Below are 15,775 nucleotides of genomic sequence, written 5' to 3' on the forward strand. Positions count from 1 at the left end.
CTGCTCCCGGTCATTGTGACAGATGTTTATCCAGGCGATTGCGTAACCCTCGGTTTATGCCAGCTGTGTATGACCTCATGTATAGATAGCCCTAGTATGCCCCCTGCTGGCAGGTTATGGAACTATCACTCGGACACCAGAAATTAGAGTCATACCAGAACAGACTAAAGTGGTATCATTAGATCTGATGAGCTGCTACAAGAGATACTTGCTCAGAAGTTATGGTTAAGGTCAGAGTCAAAATCGGGGTCAGTAATCAAAATATCGAGTTGTGTTACAAAAACGTGTCATGCCTCTATTCTTTCTAGCGTGAGCTAACATTGGCAAGAGTTAATATGACACAAATTGGACTTCAACCACTAGCCATAACATTCCCCTAACCCCTGTGTTTTTACTACTTCTCCCCCTTTAGCCCAACCTGCCGTGCGTGGACAACGCTGGTTTTGACATGGACCACAGGATAGGGCGCAGCCAGACGATGGCCAGCCAGCGGACGGCCTTGGTAGACCTGTCCAGTGAGACATCCATCAGCCTGGAGCCTCTGCAACGAGGCCCCCTCGGTACCGGACCCCAGATCCAATCCGAGAGCGGAGAACTCACCCCCCGCACCGGAGAGATCAACATCGCCGTCACCAGTAAGCAGCTTACGCCTCAGACACACAGTTTCTTGTCTTAAACTTAGATTTGAATTTTATTTCAAGTGACTTTATTGATATGAAAGGTTACATTCAGTGTTATAAAATTGGAACACAATAGAACAGAAATTCTCTCTTTTTTGTTTAATTCTCTCTCCTTCTCAACCTTTCGAGTTCAGGCACACTCTGTGACCCACGCACCCAACAAAAGTGTCTAAAAGTGTCTCACAATTTTATTTTATCCTGGCATATCAGAATGCAAGCTCCGTCTTTTCAGTTCAAACACTAAGTGAAGGAATTAACCTTGACTAAATAAAATGTCTCCGGTTATGCCATTTAAATAATTAGTGAAGGCAAAACAGACTTTTTAAACTGAATAACTAGAGTAGCAAAATATTTACTGGAGCTGCAAACCTTTGGTAAATTGACTTGACACACACACACACACACACAATATATATCCTAAATCCCTCCCTGCCCTCTCCGTACCACTCTTCATCCCCTCTTTTGACACACACACACACACACACCACACACACACACACACACAGCCCCAGAGACTTGTCTCTTGTAGGTCACACACCCCCCCTGAATCCCGTTGCCACTGTCTGTATAATCCATAATCCCTATCCCACCCTGATCCTAACCCCAACCACGAGAAGGCTAAAAGCACAACTGGCAAAAAGCCATTCTGTAATGTACCAATCCCCTACCAAAACAAATGTTACACTCCACTCTGTTTTACTGTGCATAACTATTTATGAAGTGGAAAAATTTATTTTCACAGCACTGCCGCAAAAAAATAAGAACATTCACTGCAGTTATTACGTCAACTACTTGTATACTCTCCTTTCACTTAAAGCTAGTAATTGTAATTCAGTAATGCATACAACACAGCTAATCAGTGTGAATAGTTCAAAATCTGAGTAATAGAGTGGGTGAGTTCTTATATAACTCTTAGTACATAAACCTGTTTCAAGATAGGCCTACTTCCATAAATGAATCAGTCATTATTTCCTAAATCCACCCAATTTATGCTGTTTGATAATGTAACTCAATTTCCTTCTTTCAACGTGTACAGTTCCACTGCCTTTACATTAGTACTGTACACTGAGTATACGAAACATTGTGATCCCTTATTGATTTCACTAGCTACATCCACTTCAATCAGTGTAGATGAGTAGGATGACAGGTTAAAGAATGATTTTTAAGCCTTGATACAATTGAGACTGTGTATGTGTGCCATTCAGAGGGTGATTGGGAAAGACAAAATATTTAAGTGCCTTTTGGGGGGGGGTTATGGTAGTAGGTGCCAGGTGCATTGGTTTGTGTCAAGAACTGCAACGCTGCTGGGTTTTTCACGCTCAACAGTTTCCCGTGTGTATCAAGAATGGTCCACAACCCAAAGGACATCCAGCCAACTTGACACAACTGTGGGAAATTTTGGAGTAAACATGGGCCAGCATCCCTGTGGAACGCTTTCGACACCTTGTAGAGTCCATGCCCTGACAAATTGAGGCTGTTCTGAGGGCAAAAGGGGGGGTGCAGCTCAATATTAGGAAGGTGTTCCTAATGTTTGGTATACTCTGTGTATATGCATTGTATAGATACATGTACTGTAGGCCTACATACACCTCTGTTTCTCTTTCTGTCGCAGTTGCTGTGTGCCGTGTGGGTGCATGTGTGCGTGCAATTTTTGCTTTTGTGTGTGTGTGTGGGTGCGTTGGAGGTCATGCGTATGTGTCTGTCTGTGTATGTGCACATTTGCCTGTGTGTGCATAACACTCTGTCTTTAAACTATGCCCGTGCTTCCAGGTCTTTATCTCCTGTCTTCGAGCTCATCCTGCCTCTCTCCTCTGTCGCTCTCCTCTGGATCTTAAGGACACGCCCCATCTTTCTTCATCTTCTCGTCTCTTCATCCTCCTGACTTTTCCACTTCACATTGGTTTTCAAAGAGAGGAAAGATCTTTTGTGTTTTCCTGTGGGGACTCGTCGGTTTTTAACCCATTGCATGGTGGGCTGCAGTGACAACCCCCCCTCCTTTCCTTTTATTGACAGAGGAGTGGTTTATAATCGCCAGCTTCGGCCTTCTCAGCGCTCTCACATTGTTCTATATGATCATCAAGGCCACTGCCAGCTTCTCCAGCCCTGAGTGAGTACCACCATCCACTTCCATAGTTAAATCTTTCTACTACTGGATTCAATTGTACTTTCATTCAAGATTTGGTTTCATATAGTCCTGATGGTTTTGTCACAAAATATTGTTGTCTATTTAATTTCCTGTTAACTAAGCCAGAATCCAGGCCTATCCTCCTGGATTTGTGGATATCTGAAATTGGCTCAACTCTGACTACTTTGAACCATTGCCAAGACAATGGAGTTTGAATACAGTCCAGACAGATGCAAAACAATCTGAGACTATTATTCAGATGTGGCAAATGTGGTAGCGTCCCATTAATTTACTAAACTTTTGATCGCAGCTAACATAAATCGAAATACTATAACAGCACAATTGTAGCATAGTGTATATTTGTACTGAAGTCAAGTACAGTTGACATGGGTACTGGCATGTATCTGATACATTTGCGGATGGAGTAAAAAAAAGTAAGATAATATTGGATTGTGCATGTTTGCACATCAATTAACGGAGACAGTGTGAGTAGTGTTTCATTATATTGCCCAATAAAGTAGCACTAGATCAGAACAACCATTTACGGAAGCCACAGCCTCCATCCATCCCCTCTACTCCAAAAAAATCTAAAGTGTTAGAGCTAAGTGCCTTACGCAAGAGAAAAGTATTTTTTATGTTCAGATCAATTACAATTCCCTTCTCTGATCCTGCTTGCATGCTGTTTCTTTCTTCTGCAACCTTATTTTCTAAATGTCATTCATTTCCTCTTCCTTCTCTTCCAGCCTGGAGTGGGAGGAGTAAAGACGATCACGTGGTTGCCCCTCTTAGACCCTTTCTCTGCCGGAGCCTCGTTGCAATGTTGCCTTCTTGTGCCATATATTTCTGTATTGTATTTGTAAGCTTGTACTACTGTACTTTTCTGTATTGTTAGTAATTTTGTTGTTGTAATAGGGCAAAGCGCTTTGAGACATTAAACCACTGTGGATCCCTCCTTTTGACTTGTTATGTGAATGTAAGTGTTGTATTTGTTTTCATACATTATCAGGACCACAATTTCCTAACATTTCACCCGAATGTCCTGACATTTTTCAGGTCTTGAATTTGTTACAATGCTATTAAGCTGAAGGGTTAGGGAAAATAGGATTTTTAATGGTCAAACATTTTTACTCCAAAAAGTCCGGAAATTTCACAAAAACTAAGTTGTGTGTGTGCATATGTTACTATATTTATTGAATGACACACAACACACACACACACACACACACACACCTCCCTACAGTAAGTTGAATGTTCTTCTGTGCTCATCCGTGACAAAACATCATGAACAACTTAATATTAAGTTGCACCCCCTTTTACCCTCAGAACATTCTCAATTCCTCAGGGCATGGACTCTACAAGGTGTCGAAAGTATTCCACAGGGATGCTGGCCATGTTGACTCCAATGCTTCCCACAGTTGTGACAAATTGGCTGATTGTCCTTTGGGTGGTGGACCATTCTTGATACTCATAGGAAACTGTTGAGTGTGAAAAACCCAGCAGTGTTACAGTTTGACACACTCATACCGGTGTGCCTGGCACCTACTACCATACCCCCGTTCAAAGACACTTAAATATTTTGTCTTGCCCATTCTCACCCTTTGAATGGCACACATACACAATCAATGTCTCAATTGTCTCAAGGCTTGAAAATCATTCTATAACCTGTCTCCTCCCCTTTATATACACTGGTTGAAGTGGATTGAACACATGATATCAATAAGGGATCATGGCTTTCACCTGGTCAGTCTGTGTCACAGAAAGAGCAGGTGCTCCTAATGTTTTGTCCACTTATTGTATATTTGGCAGTAATGCAATACTATCCCCAGTAGATGGCACTATTTCTTAGATATTACATTACATGTCTAACCTCACACATCAGAATCGTCAGGCCACAAACCTTTACCTAACACTGCTTAGATCTTATTGAGGTATCAATGATTTTGATGATTACTATGATTCAAAAGATGGTCCGTGTGATCTTCCATGTATAACTATTTTGGCTTGAGGTTGTATAGCAGTTTGAGGATCATTGAGGATTCACAATGTCACGGTTTGACCTCACCATGTCTCACACTCACACTTTTACTCAACTGCAAATGTCCATGATGGTGTCCAATCCCAGTGACTCTTGTAATGAGGTTTATTTACAGATGCTAAGACTAAAGTATGAATAACAATACATTTTTCTTTGTTGTTTGTTGATGGTGCCAGGCATCAGCTTTTCTAGATACACTACTATGTCAAAAGTATATGAACACCTGCTCATCAAATATCTCATTGCAAAATCATGGGCATTAATATGGAGTTGGTCCCACCTTTTGCTGCTATAACAGCCTCCACCCTTCTGGGAAGGCTTTCCACGAGATGTTGGACCATTGCTGAGGGGACTTGCTTCCATTCAGCCACAAGAGCATTAGTGAGGTCGGGTATTGATGTTGGGTGATTAGGCCAGGCTCGCAGTCTGCGTTCCAATTCATCCCAAAGGTGTTTGCCGGGTTTGAGGTAAGGGCTCTAAGCAGGCCAGTCAAGTTCTTCCACACCGATCTCGACAAACCATTTCTGTAACGACCTCTTTGTGCACGGGGGAATTGTCATGCTGAAACAGGAAAGGGCCTTCTCCAAACGGTTGCCACAAAGTTGGAAGCACATATTAGTCTACAATGTATGCTATAGCATTAAGATTTCCCTTCACTGGAACTATGGTGCCTAGCCAGAACCATAAAAAACATCCGCAGATCATTATTCCTCCTCCACCAAACTTTACAGTTGGCATTATGCATCCGGGCAGGTAGCGTTCTCCTGGCATCTGCCAAAGCCAGAGAACGCGTTTCCACTGCTCTAGAGTCCAATGCCGGTGAGCTTTACACCACTCCAGCTAACGCTTGGCATTGCACATGGTGATCTTAGGCTTGTGTGCAGCTGCTCAGTCATGGAAACCCATTTCATGAAGCTCCCGACTAATAGTTATTGTGCTGTCATTGCTTCCAGGGGCAGTTTGGAACTCCGTAGTGAGTGTTGCAACCGAGGACAGACAATTTTTGAATGCTACGCTCTTCAGAGGTCCACTTCGCGGCTGAGCCATTGTTGCTCCTAGACGTTTCCACTTCACAATAACAGCACTTGCATTTGACCAGGGCAGCTCCAGCAGGGCAGAGATTTGACGAACTGACTTGCTGGAAAGGGTGGCATCTTATGACGGTGCCATGTTGAAAGTCATTCAGCTCTTCAGTATAGGAAATTCTACTGCCAATGTTTGTCTATGGAGATTGAATGAATGTGTGCTCGATTGTAAACACCTGTCAGCAATGGGTGTGGCTGAAGTAGCCAAATCCACTAATTTGAAGAGGTGTCCAAGTACTTTTGGCCATGTAGTGTAAGTATCTTACTGGGAGATCTGTAATATTTCTTGGTGTCACTGACATTGACATTTTCCCATGTTCCTTTGCAGGTGGCCACTTCTTCAACCGGAACTCCCTGTCCCCGCGCAGTGTGGTCTGTGAGATGGAGCTTCCCGACATCCAGGCATCGCTCGACCTCTACGATGACAACAAGTCGTGAGGGTCGTCGCCGTGGTTTCGACCCACTGTCTAAGGGACGGATGGCCTTGTACCTTCCTGCACACCGGCAGCCTTTGTGTGGGAGGGGTGACGGGAGGGTGACGGGCAGCTCAACAACTTAGACGACAACCTTGACTAACTTGTGGAACATCGACAATGACATAACATCAAAGACCTTTTTCCAATGCAGAATGTACTATTATTATAGAGGGGAAATAGTCATCCTCTCCTTTCTTTTACACTTTCATTTAGGAAAAAAAAATTCTCCAGAGAGACTCTTTGAAATCTGTTTCTAGATTAGTAATGGGGAATTAACCCTTTCTAGTCTTACTTTGCAGTATCTCTCTGTATCGTCCATTTGAAACGAGCTAGAAAAAAATGAACAACGGGTTTCAGTGTAGCCTACTGTCAGCATCCTACAATACATCTGTAAGCTATATATGATTAGCAAACCATTTTATTTCGCTTTCTTTGGATCTTTATTCGTGAAGGCAACAATAGAAAAGCAACAATAGAAAAGCATACTGTTTCTTCCCTGGCGGACCAGTTGGCTCTGTTGTATTTACTATGCTGCCTAAAGGACAGTGGAGAGTACATTCTGACTTGTGGGCTATGTCCAGACATACCCTGTCTCTTCCTCTATATGGCCAGTGACTGGTGCAAGAATAAGACCAGTGGAACAATGGACATGCAGCTATGTGAATTTCTAAACTCTGTGACAGGCAGTGTTTCTTCTCTGTAGCGAAACCAATGTGTCTCTGTATAAAAAAAATTATAATAATGACACTTTAACGTGTATTTAAAAAAAAAAACGATGAAATACCCACAGCGTGTACTAATCAGCCCCCCAGTGAGGGGGACCTAGTGTGTATGTGTGTGTATATATATATATATACACACACACACAATCTATATCTCTAAAGTGGCCTATAAAGCAGTTTGTTTTCCTTTCTCAATCTTGTAAATGCTTGGGTGGAAGGCTTTGTCCTCTGTTCTTGTTGTCCCTTTGTGTTCTAGTCTTTGCATCTGATATTTGGGATGATGATTGATGTGACGCGGGGAGGGGAGTGTGTCAGTTTCGGGTCACTGTGTTACATACAGTACTGCCTCACCATTAAAAGTGTCATTATTGCCTCCGACCTGTTGATTGTGTTGCCCCGTTCTGTCCCCCCGGTCCAATATGTGTGCTTCTAACTGAAACGCAGCCAAATATCATTAACCTTTCAGCTGGAGTTTGGGGGTGGGGGGGGCTTGCTGGTTAAAGGGCTGTTGGTTAAAAGTTACCCATTTTGAAGAGGAACTTGGCTCTTTAACTTGGGCCTGGGGATCTACAGGCTGTGCAGGATTTTATTCCAGTCCAGCAATACATCTTCTTATAACTCAGAGGCCATCGCTCAGCTTGAAACAAAGACCCCTAATGCCACTGTGCAATAACATTAATTATTACACTGTTTGTACGATGAAACTCATCATTCACTAAATAGCCTAATGCAAAACGTTCTTGTCAAAACTGTGCACCTGTATTGTGTCTTATAGGACTCTAACCAAGTTTCTATCCACAGTTTCTAGGCGAGTAAAGTCGTAACATTACTGTATAAAAAAAAAAAGTACCATTTTATAAATGCTGACAAGTAATTTGTTCATTCGACAAGGTGGGAACATTGTGTGTGTAAAATGTATTAGGCAAGAAATTGCACTGCCAAAGCCTTTATGCGCAAATGTTGATATAATAACCATCATATCGAAGTAAACTTGGAGTCGCGCTGATATGGTGTGTGTGATCCTCCCTCTACGACTCGGGAAAAAAATGCAGTTTATTTGGCTACAGATGAAATAACTTATGAACGTCACAGGGAGGTCAATTGCACGTGATCTTGACGCTCCTTTCCAATAAATATCGAGGGTCTGATTCTGGTAACGTGATGATCGATGCTTGACTGCCGTTTGACAAATACAAGTAGCCTATTCTTGCTCTTATCCATAATAATCTCAATATGTAGACTAGTCTACCCGATCCTATGGTTCTAAAATGAATGTCTTAATATGCTTTTGGGAAACCAGGTCCAAGTTAGGATAATTAGGTTAATAAGGTTAGGAAAAAGGGTTAGAGTTAGCTAAAATGCGATTGATGTAAAAAAAAATTGACAAAAACTGTTATCTTTCTAGCCAGTGGCGATTTTAGCACGTAAATCTCAGTAGGGCATACCAACCAAAAAAATGAGGCTTTGCGAGCATGCGTCTTAACTACACACACAACACAGCACTAAACAATACATTAATTTCACTATAACGGTGACAAACGGTGCCCACAAACTGTTAGGGCCTACATAAAGCTGTCCCAACAGCAGAGTCCCAACACTTTACCACTGCTATACCTGGCTATCAGCAGAGCCTTGTCTGGCAGCGAAACAGTTCATTCAGACTAATTTACTGCCTTTAAAAAAAACAGCTCACATTGCTTAAACAAATGTGGTGTCTACTGACAATTGAGATGTACAAACTATGGCATAAAGGGACGGAGCGGATAAGAGGCAATCCATAATTAGGATTAAGACAATGAGCGAGCTTGGATGGACGTAGTCAATATGACTATTTGTTCAGCACTTTTGAAATCTACAGCTACATAATTCAGAACATGGTCGTTCTTACAGTATACTCCCTGTACACCAAGTCAGAACCTTAGGATAAATAAAGGGGGGTATATAAGCAGAAAATGAAAGCTCTTAGAATATTCAGTGATTACATTTCTCTAAAACAGGCTATAGGCTACATGTGCACCATCAGGTCAGAACAGTGTAAAAGAGACCAATTTATTTTGGTGAGGCACATGGGCTACTAACAGCTTACTACACAACAAACTTAGGTTTACTTTCTTAGCTACAGTGTGTATATATATATATATCTCCCTAGCATATTACATAATTTATGCAGCAGCATACAATACATTATATGCTGCTGTGCTCACTTGAACCGGAAGGTCGCCCGGCAGTCCTTCGTGGGCAAATTTTGTCATCAAAGTCTGGCATTCACTGGATTTATGGTGCTTTCATGACAACTGGGAACTCAAGAAAAAACAAGGTTGAATCATGATGACGTCAGTGATCTTCAGGTCGGAGCTCTAGAAAGAGGCCCGAGTTCCCGACTTGCAATTCTGAGTTGGATGAACATTCAAAACGTATTTTCCCAGTCGGAACTAATTTTCTTCTGAGTTTCCAGTTGTCTTGAACTCAGTCTCAGAACGCAGTCATGCTGGATTGACAGCATGGCCAATGTTGAATGTTTATTACATTTACATTTAAGTCATTTAGCAGACGCTCTTATCCAGAGCGACTTACAAATTGGTGCATTCACCTTATGATATCCAGTGGAACAACCACTTTACAATAGTGCATCTAAAAAATTTAAGGGGGGGGGTTAGAAGGATTACTTTATCCTATCCTAGGTATTCCTTAAAGAGGTTGGGTTTCAGGTGTCTCCGGAAGGTGGTGATTGACTCCGCTGTCCTGGCGTCGCGAGGGAGCTTGTTCCACCATTGGGGTGCCAGAGCAGCGAACAGTTTTGACTGGGCTGAGCGGGAACTGTGCTTCCTCAGAGGTAGGGAGGCGAGCAGGCCAGAGGTGGATGAACGCAGTGCCCTTGTTTGGGTGTAGGGCCTGATCAGAGCCTGAAGGTACGGAGGTGCCGTTCCCCTCACAGCTCTGTAGGCAAGCACCATGGTCTTGTAGCGGATGCGAGCTTCAACTGGAAGCCAGTGGAGAGAGTGGAGGAGCGGGGTGACGTGAGAGAACTTGGGAAGGTTGAACACCAGACGGGCTGCGGCGTTCTGGATGAGTTGTAGGGGTTTAATGGCACAGGCAGGGAGCCCAGCCAACAGCGAGTTGCAGTAATCCAGACGGGAGATGACAAGTGCCTGGATTAGGACCTGCGCCGCTTCCTGTGTGAGGCAGGGTCATACTCTGCGAATGTTGTAGAGCATGAACCTACAGGATCGGGTCACCGCCTTAATGTTAGTGGAGAACGACAGGGTGTTGTCCAGGGTCACGCCAAGGTTCTTAGCACTCTGGGAGGAGGACACAATGGAGTTGTCAACCGTGATGGCGAGATCATGGAACGGGCAGTCCTTCCCCGGGAGGAAGAGCAGCTCCGTCTTGCCGAGGTTCAGCTTGAGGTGGTGATATGTCTGCCAGACATGCAGAGATGCGATTCGCCACCTGGTTATCAGAAGGGTGAAAGGAGAAGATTAATTGTGTGTCGTCTGCATAGCAATGATAGGAGAGACCATGTGAGGATATGACAGAGCCAAGGGACTTGGTGTATAGCGAGAATAGGAGAGGGCCTAGAACAGAGCCCTGGGGGACACCAGTGGTGAGAGCAAGTGGTGCGGAGACAGATTCTCGCCACGCCACCTGGTAGGAGCGACTTGTCAGGTAGGACGCAATCCAAGCGTGGGCCGCGCCGGAGATGCCCAACTCGGAGTGGGTGGAGAGGAGGATCTGATGGTTCACAGTATCAAAGGCAGCCGATAGGTCTAGAAGGATGAGAGCAGAGGAGAGAGAGTTAGCTTTAGCAGTGCGGAGAGCCTCCGTGACACAGAGAAGAGCAGTCTCAGTTGAATGACCAGTCTTGAAACCTGACTGATTTGGATCAAGAAGGTCATTCTGAGAGAGATAGCAGGAGAGCTGGCCAATGACGGCACGTTCAAGAGTTTTGGAGAGAAAAGAAAGAAGGGATAATGGTCTGTAGTTGTTGACATCGGAGGGATCGAGTGTAGGTTTTTTCAGAAGGGGTGCAACTCTCGCTCTCTTGAAGACGGAAGGGACGTAGCCAGCGGTCAAGGATGAGTTGATGAGCGAGGTGAGGTAAGGGAGAAGGTCTCCGGAAATGGTCTGGAGAAGAGAGGAGGGGATAGGGTCAAGCGGGCAGGTTGTTGGGCGGCCGGCCGTCACAAGACGCGAGATTTCATCTGGAGAGAGAGGGGAGAAAGAGGTCAAAGCACAGGGTAGGGCAGTGTGAGCAGGACCAGCGGTGTCGTTTGACTTAGCAAACGAGGATCGGATGTCGTCGACCTTCTTTTCAAAATGGTTGACGAAGTCATCCGCAGAGAGGGAGGAGGGGGGAGGGGGAGGAGGATTCAGGAGGGAGGAGAAGGTGGCAAAGAGCTTCCTAGGGTTAGAGGCAGATGCTTGGAATTTAGAGTGGTAGAAAGTGGCTTTAGCAGCAGAGACAGAAGAGGAAAATGTAGAGAGGAGGGAGTGAAAGGATGCCAGGTCCGCAGGGAGGCGAGTTTTCCTCCATTTCCGCTCGGCTGCCCGGAGCCCTGTTCTATCATTTTAAGCTTGGAAAAGAGACTCTTAAACCCAGACTTGGACTACACACCCACTCCACTGAATATCAGGCTAGTGATGGCTTCGCAATGCTTGCAGTTAGCCACTGATTCATTCCTTCCAAACCACTCATTGTTGAATTTGCGATTTCCAACTTGTTATGTAATGTTTATGGCCGATGAGCACCGATACGTTTTATATATAATTTCTCATTATTTCTCTTCATATGAGAAAGATTGAAAAGGATTTGTCAGTAGATTGTCAACTTAATTCATGAAGATGATTGCTAGCTAAGTTTTCAGTCCAATCAAAGCTACTGTAGATATAACGTGATTTGACATCATTCTATCTGTGGCCAATGACCTTGAGCCTTCTTGGATGGGCACTTCCAATGTAACTCTGGCAGCACCCAAGGGGCTTGAATGTTTGAGCCCAACACGTAGATTTTGTGGTGACGTAGTGTCCCCATGAGTGACAGAATGTAACTAGAGAATATTACCAACCCCTACGCTCCAAGTTTGTATGCAGCTTTAACTCAATGATTAAAAAAAAAAATGTTTTACGTTGTCTGCAAACTGATATGTGACACGTATTAATGCAAAACAAAACAAAAAAAATATGTATATACAGTGGCAAGAAAAAGTATGTGAACCCTTTGGAAATACCTGGATTTCTGCATAATTTGGTCATAAAATTTTATCTGATCTTCATCCAGGTCACAACAATAGACAAACACAGTCTGCTTAAACTAATAACACACAAACAATGATACATTTTCATGTCTTTATTAAACACACCGTGTAAATATTCACAGTGCAAGGGAGAAAAAGTATGTGAACCCTTGGATTTAATAAGTGGTTGACCCTCCTTTGGCAGCAACAACCTCAACCAAACGTCTTCTGTAGTTGCGAATCAGACCTGCACAATGGTCAGGAGGAATTTTGGACTATTTGTCTTTCCAAAACTGTTTCAGTTCAGCAATATTCTTGGGATGTCTGGTGTGAACTGCTCTCTTGAGGTCATGCCACAGCAATGCCACAGCATCTCAAATCAGGTTGAGGTCGAGACTCTGACTGGGCCACTGCAGAAGGCGTATTTTCTTCTGTTGAAGCCATTCTGTTGTTGATTTACTTTTGTGTTTTGAGTTGTTGTCCTGTTGCATCATTCAACTTCTGTTGAACTTCAATTGGTGGACAGATAGCCTTACATTCTCCTGCAAAATGTCTTGATAAACTTGGGAATTAATTTTTCCATCGATGATAGCAAGCTGTCCAGGCCCTGAGGCAGCAAATCAGCCCCAAACCATGATGCTCCCTCCACCATACTTTACATTTGGGATAAGTTTTGATGTTGGTGTGCTGTGCTTTTGTTTCTCCACACATAGTGTTGTGTGTTCCTTCCTTCCAAACAACTCAACTTTAGTTTCATCTGTCCACAGAATATTTTTCCAGAAGCGCTGTGGAACATCCAGGTGCTCTTTTGCGAACTTCAGACGTGCAGCAATGTTTTTTTTGGACAGCAGTGGCTTCTTCCGTGGTGTCCTCCCAATAGCACCACTCTTGTTTAGTGTTTTACGTATCGTAGACTTGTCAACAGAGATGTTAGCATGTTCCAGAGATTTCTGTAAGTCTTTAGCTGCCGCTCTAGGATTCTTCTTAACCTCGTTGAGCATTCTGCACTGTGCTCTTGCAGTCATCTTTGCAGGACGGCCACTCCTAGGGAGAGTAGCAACAGTGCTGAACTTTCTCCATTTATAGACAATTTGTCTTTCTGTGGACTGATGAACATCAAGGCTTTCAGAGATACGTTTATAACCCTTTCCAGCTTTATGCAATTCAGCAATTCTTAATCTTAGGTCTTCTGAGATATTTTTTGTTCAAGACATGGTTCACATCAGGCAATGCTTCTTGTGAATTGCAAACTCAAATTTTGTGAGTGTTTTTTATAGGGCAAGGCAGCTCTAACCAACATCTCCAATCTTGTCTCATTGATTGGACTCCAGGTTAGCTGAATCCTGACTCCAGTCATTAGCCTAGGGGTTCACATACTTTTTCCAATCTACGCTGTGAATGTTTAAATGATGTTATTTTTTTATTTTTTTTATTCACCTTTATTTAACCAGGTAGGCCAGTTGAGAACAAGTTCTCATTTACAACTGCGACCTGGACAAGATAAAGCAAAACAGTGTGACAAAAACAACAACACAGAGTTACACATAAACAAACGTACAGTCAATAACACAAAAGAAAAGAAAAATAGAAAAATCTATGTACAGTGTGTGCAAATGTAGAAGAATAGGGAGGTAGGCAATAAATAGGCCCTAGAGGTGAAAATAATTACAATTTAGCATTAATACTGGAGTGATAGATGTGGATGATGATGTGCAAGTAGACATACTGGGGTGCAAAAGAGCAAGAGGGTGAGTAATAATATGGGGATGAGGTAGTCGGGTGTATTAGTTACAGATTGGCTGTGTACAGGTACAGTGATCGATAAGCTGCTCAGACAGCTGATGCTTAAAGTTAGAGGGAGATATAAGACTCCAGCTTCAGAGATTTTTGCAATTCGTTCCAGTCATTGGCAGCAGAGAACTGGAAGGAAAGGCGGCCAAAGGAAGTGTTGGCTTTGGGGATGACCAGTGCAATATACCTGCTGGAGCGCGTGCTACGGGTGGGTGTTGTTATGGTGACCAGTGAGCTGAGATAAGGTGGGGCTTTACCTAGCAAAGACTTATAGATGACCTGGAGCCAGTGGGTTTGGCGACGGATATGTAGTGAGGGCCAGCCAAGGCTATTGAGTCTGCCGATAAGAATGCGGTGATTGACAGAGTCGAAAGCCTTGGCCAGGTCGATGAAGACGGCTGCACAGCACTGTCTTTTATCGATGGCGGTTACAATATAATTTAGGACCTTGAGCGTGGCTGAGTTGCACCCATGACCAGCTCGGAAACCAGATTGCATAGTGGAGAAGGTACGGTGGGATTCGAAATGGTCGGTGATCTGTTTGTTAATTTGGCTTTCGAAGATTTTAGAAAGGCAGGGCAAGATGGACATAGGTCTATAACAGTTTGGGTCTAGAGTGTCTCCCCCTTTGAAGAGGGGGATGACCGCGGCAGCTTTTGAATCTTTGGGGATCTCAGACGATATGAAATAGGCTAGTAATAGGGGTGGCGACAATTTCGGCTGATAATTTTAGAAAGAGAGGGTCCAGATTGTCTAGCCCAGCTGATTTGTAGGGATCCAGACTTTGCAGTTCTTTCAGAACATCAGCTGTCTGGATTTGGGTGAAGGAGAAGCGGGGGGGGGTTGGGCAAGTTGCTGCAGGGGGTGCTGAGATGTTGGCCAGGGTATGGGTAGCCAGGTGGAAAGCATGGCCCGCTGTGGAAAAATGCTTATTGAAGTTATGGATTATCGAAGGTTTATCGGTGGTGACAGAGTTTCCTATCCTCAGTGCAGTGAGCAGCTGGGAGGAGGTGCTCTTATTCTCCATGGACTTTACAGTGTCCCAAAACTTTTTGGAATTAGTGCTACAGGAAGCAAACTTCTGTTTGAAAAAGCTAGCCTTAGCTTTCCTAACTGACTGAGAATGCAGGCAATGAGGCAGTGATCACTGAGATCCTGGTTGAAGACAGCAGAGGTGTATTTAGAGGGCAGGTTGGTCAGGATGATATCTAAGAGGGTGCCCATGGATACAGATTTAGGGTTGTACCTGGTTCCTTGATGATTTGTGTGAGATTGAGGGCATCTAGCTTAGATTGTAGGACGGCCGAGGTGTCACCTAAGAGGTCACCTAAGAGTACGAACTCTGAAGATAGATGGGGGGGGGCGATCAATTCACAGAAGGGGGTCTATAACAAGCGGCAACGGTGAGAAACTTGTTTCTGTAAAGATGGATTTTTAAAAGTAGAAGCTCGAATTGTTTGGGCACAGACCTGAACTCTGCAGGCTATCTCTGCAGTCGATTGCAACTCCGCCCCCTTTGGCAGTTCTAGCTTGTCGGAAAATGTTATAGTTAGGGATGGAAATGTCAGGATTTTTGGTGGCCTTCCTAAGCCAGGAATCAGACACGGCTAGGACATCCGTGTTGGCG

At 43.8% G+C, this 15,775-nt stretch overlaps 1 protein-coding gene across 5 annotated transcripts in view; it reads left to right on the plus strand.

The window, feature by feature from the left end:
- The window catches only part of LOC106611591 (E3 ubiquitin-protein ligase RNF130), an 81,691-nt gene extending 74,190 nt beyond the window's left edge, over nucleotides 1-7,501 (plus strand). For 2 of the 5 annotated variants that reach the window (XR_006771037.1, XR_006771038.1), the window contains exons 8-11: nucleotides 413-635; nucleotides 2,694-2,787; nucleotides 3,549-3,778; nucleotides 6,254-7,501. Coding sequence is in view for 3 of the 5 variants with exons in the window: in XM_014211969.2 (XP_014067444.1) it covers nucleotides 413-635; nucleotides 6,254-6,363 (333 nt within the window). In the remaining 2 variants the exon portion in view is untranslated. Of the gene's footprint in view, nucleotides 1-412; nucleotides 636-2,450; nucleotides 2,788-3,548; nucleotides 3,779-6,253 lie in introns of those variants that run through there. The other 3 variants (XM_014211969.2, XM_014211971.2, XM_014211972.2) reach the window with 2 other exon arrangements.
- Nucleotides 7,502-15,775: the final 8,274 nt, after the last annotated feature.

Source organism: Salmo salar, chromosome ssa09 (genome assembly GCF_905237065.1).
Source record: "Salmo salar chromosome ssa09, Ssal_v3.1, whole genome shotgun sequence".
NCBI lineage: Eukaryota > Metazoa > Chordata > Actinopteri > Salmoniformes > Salmonidae > Salmo > Salmo salar.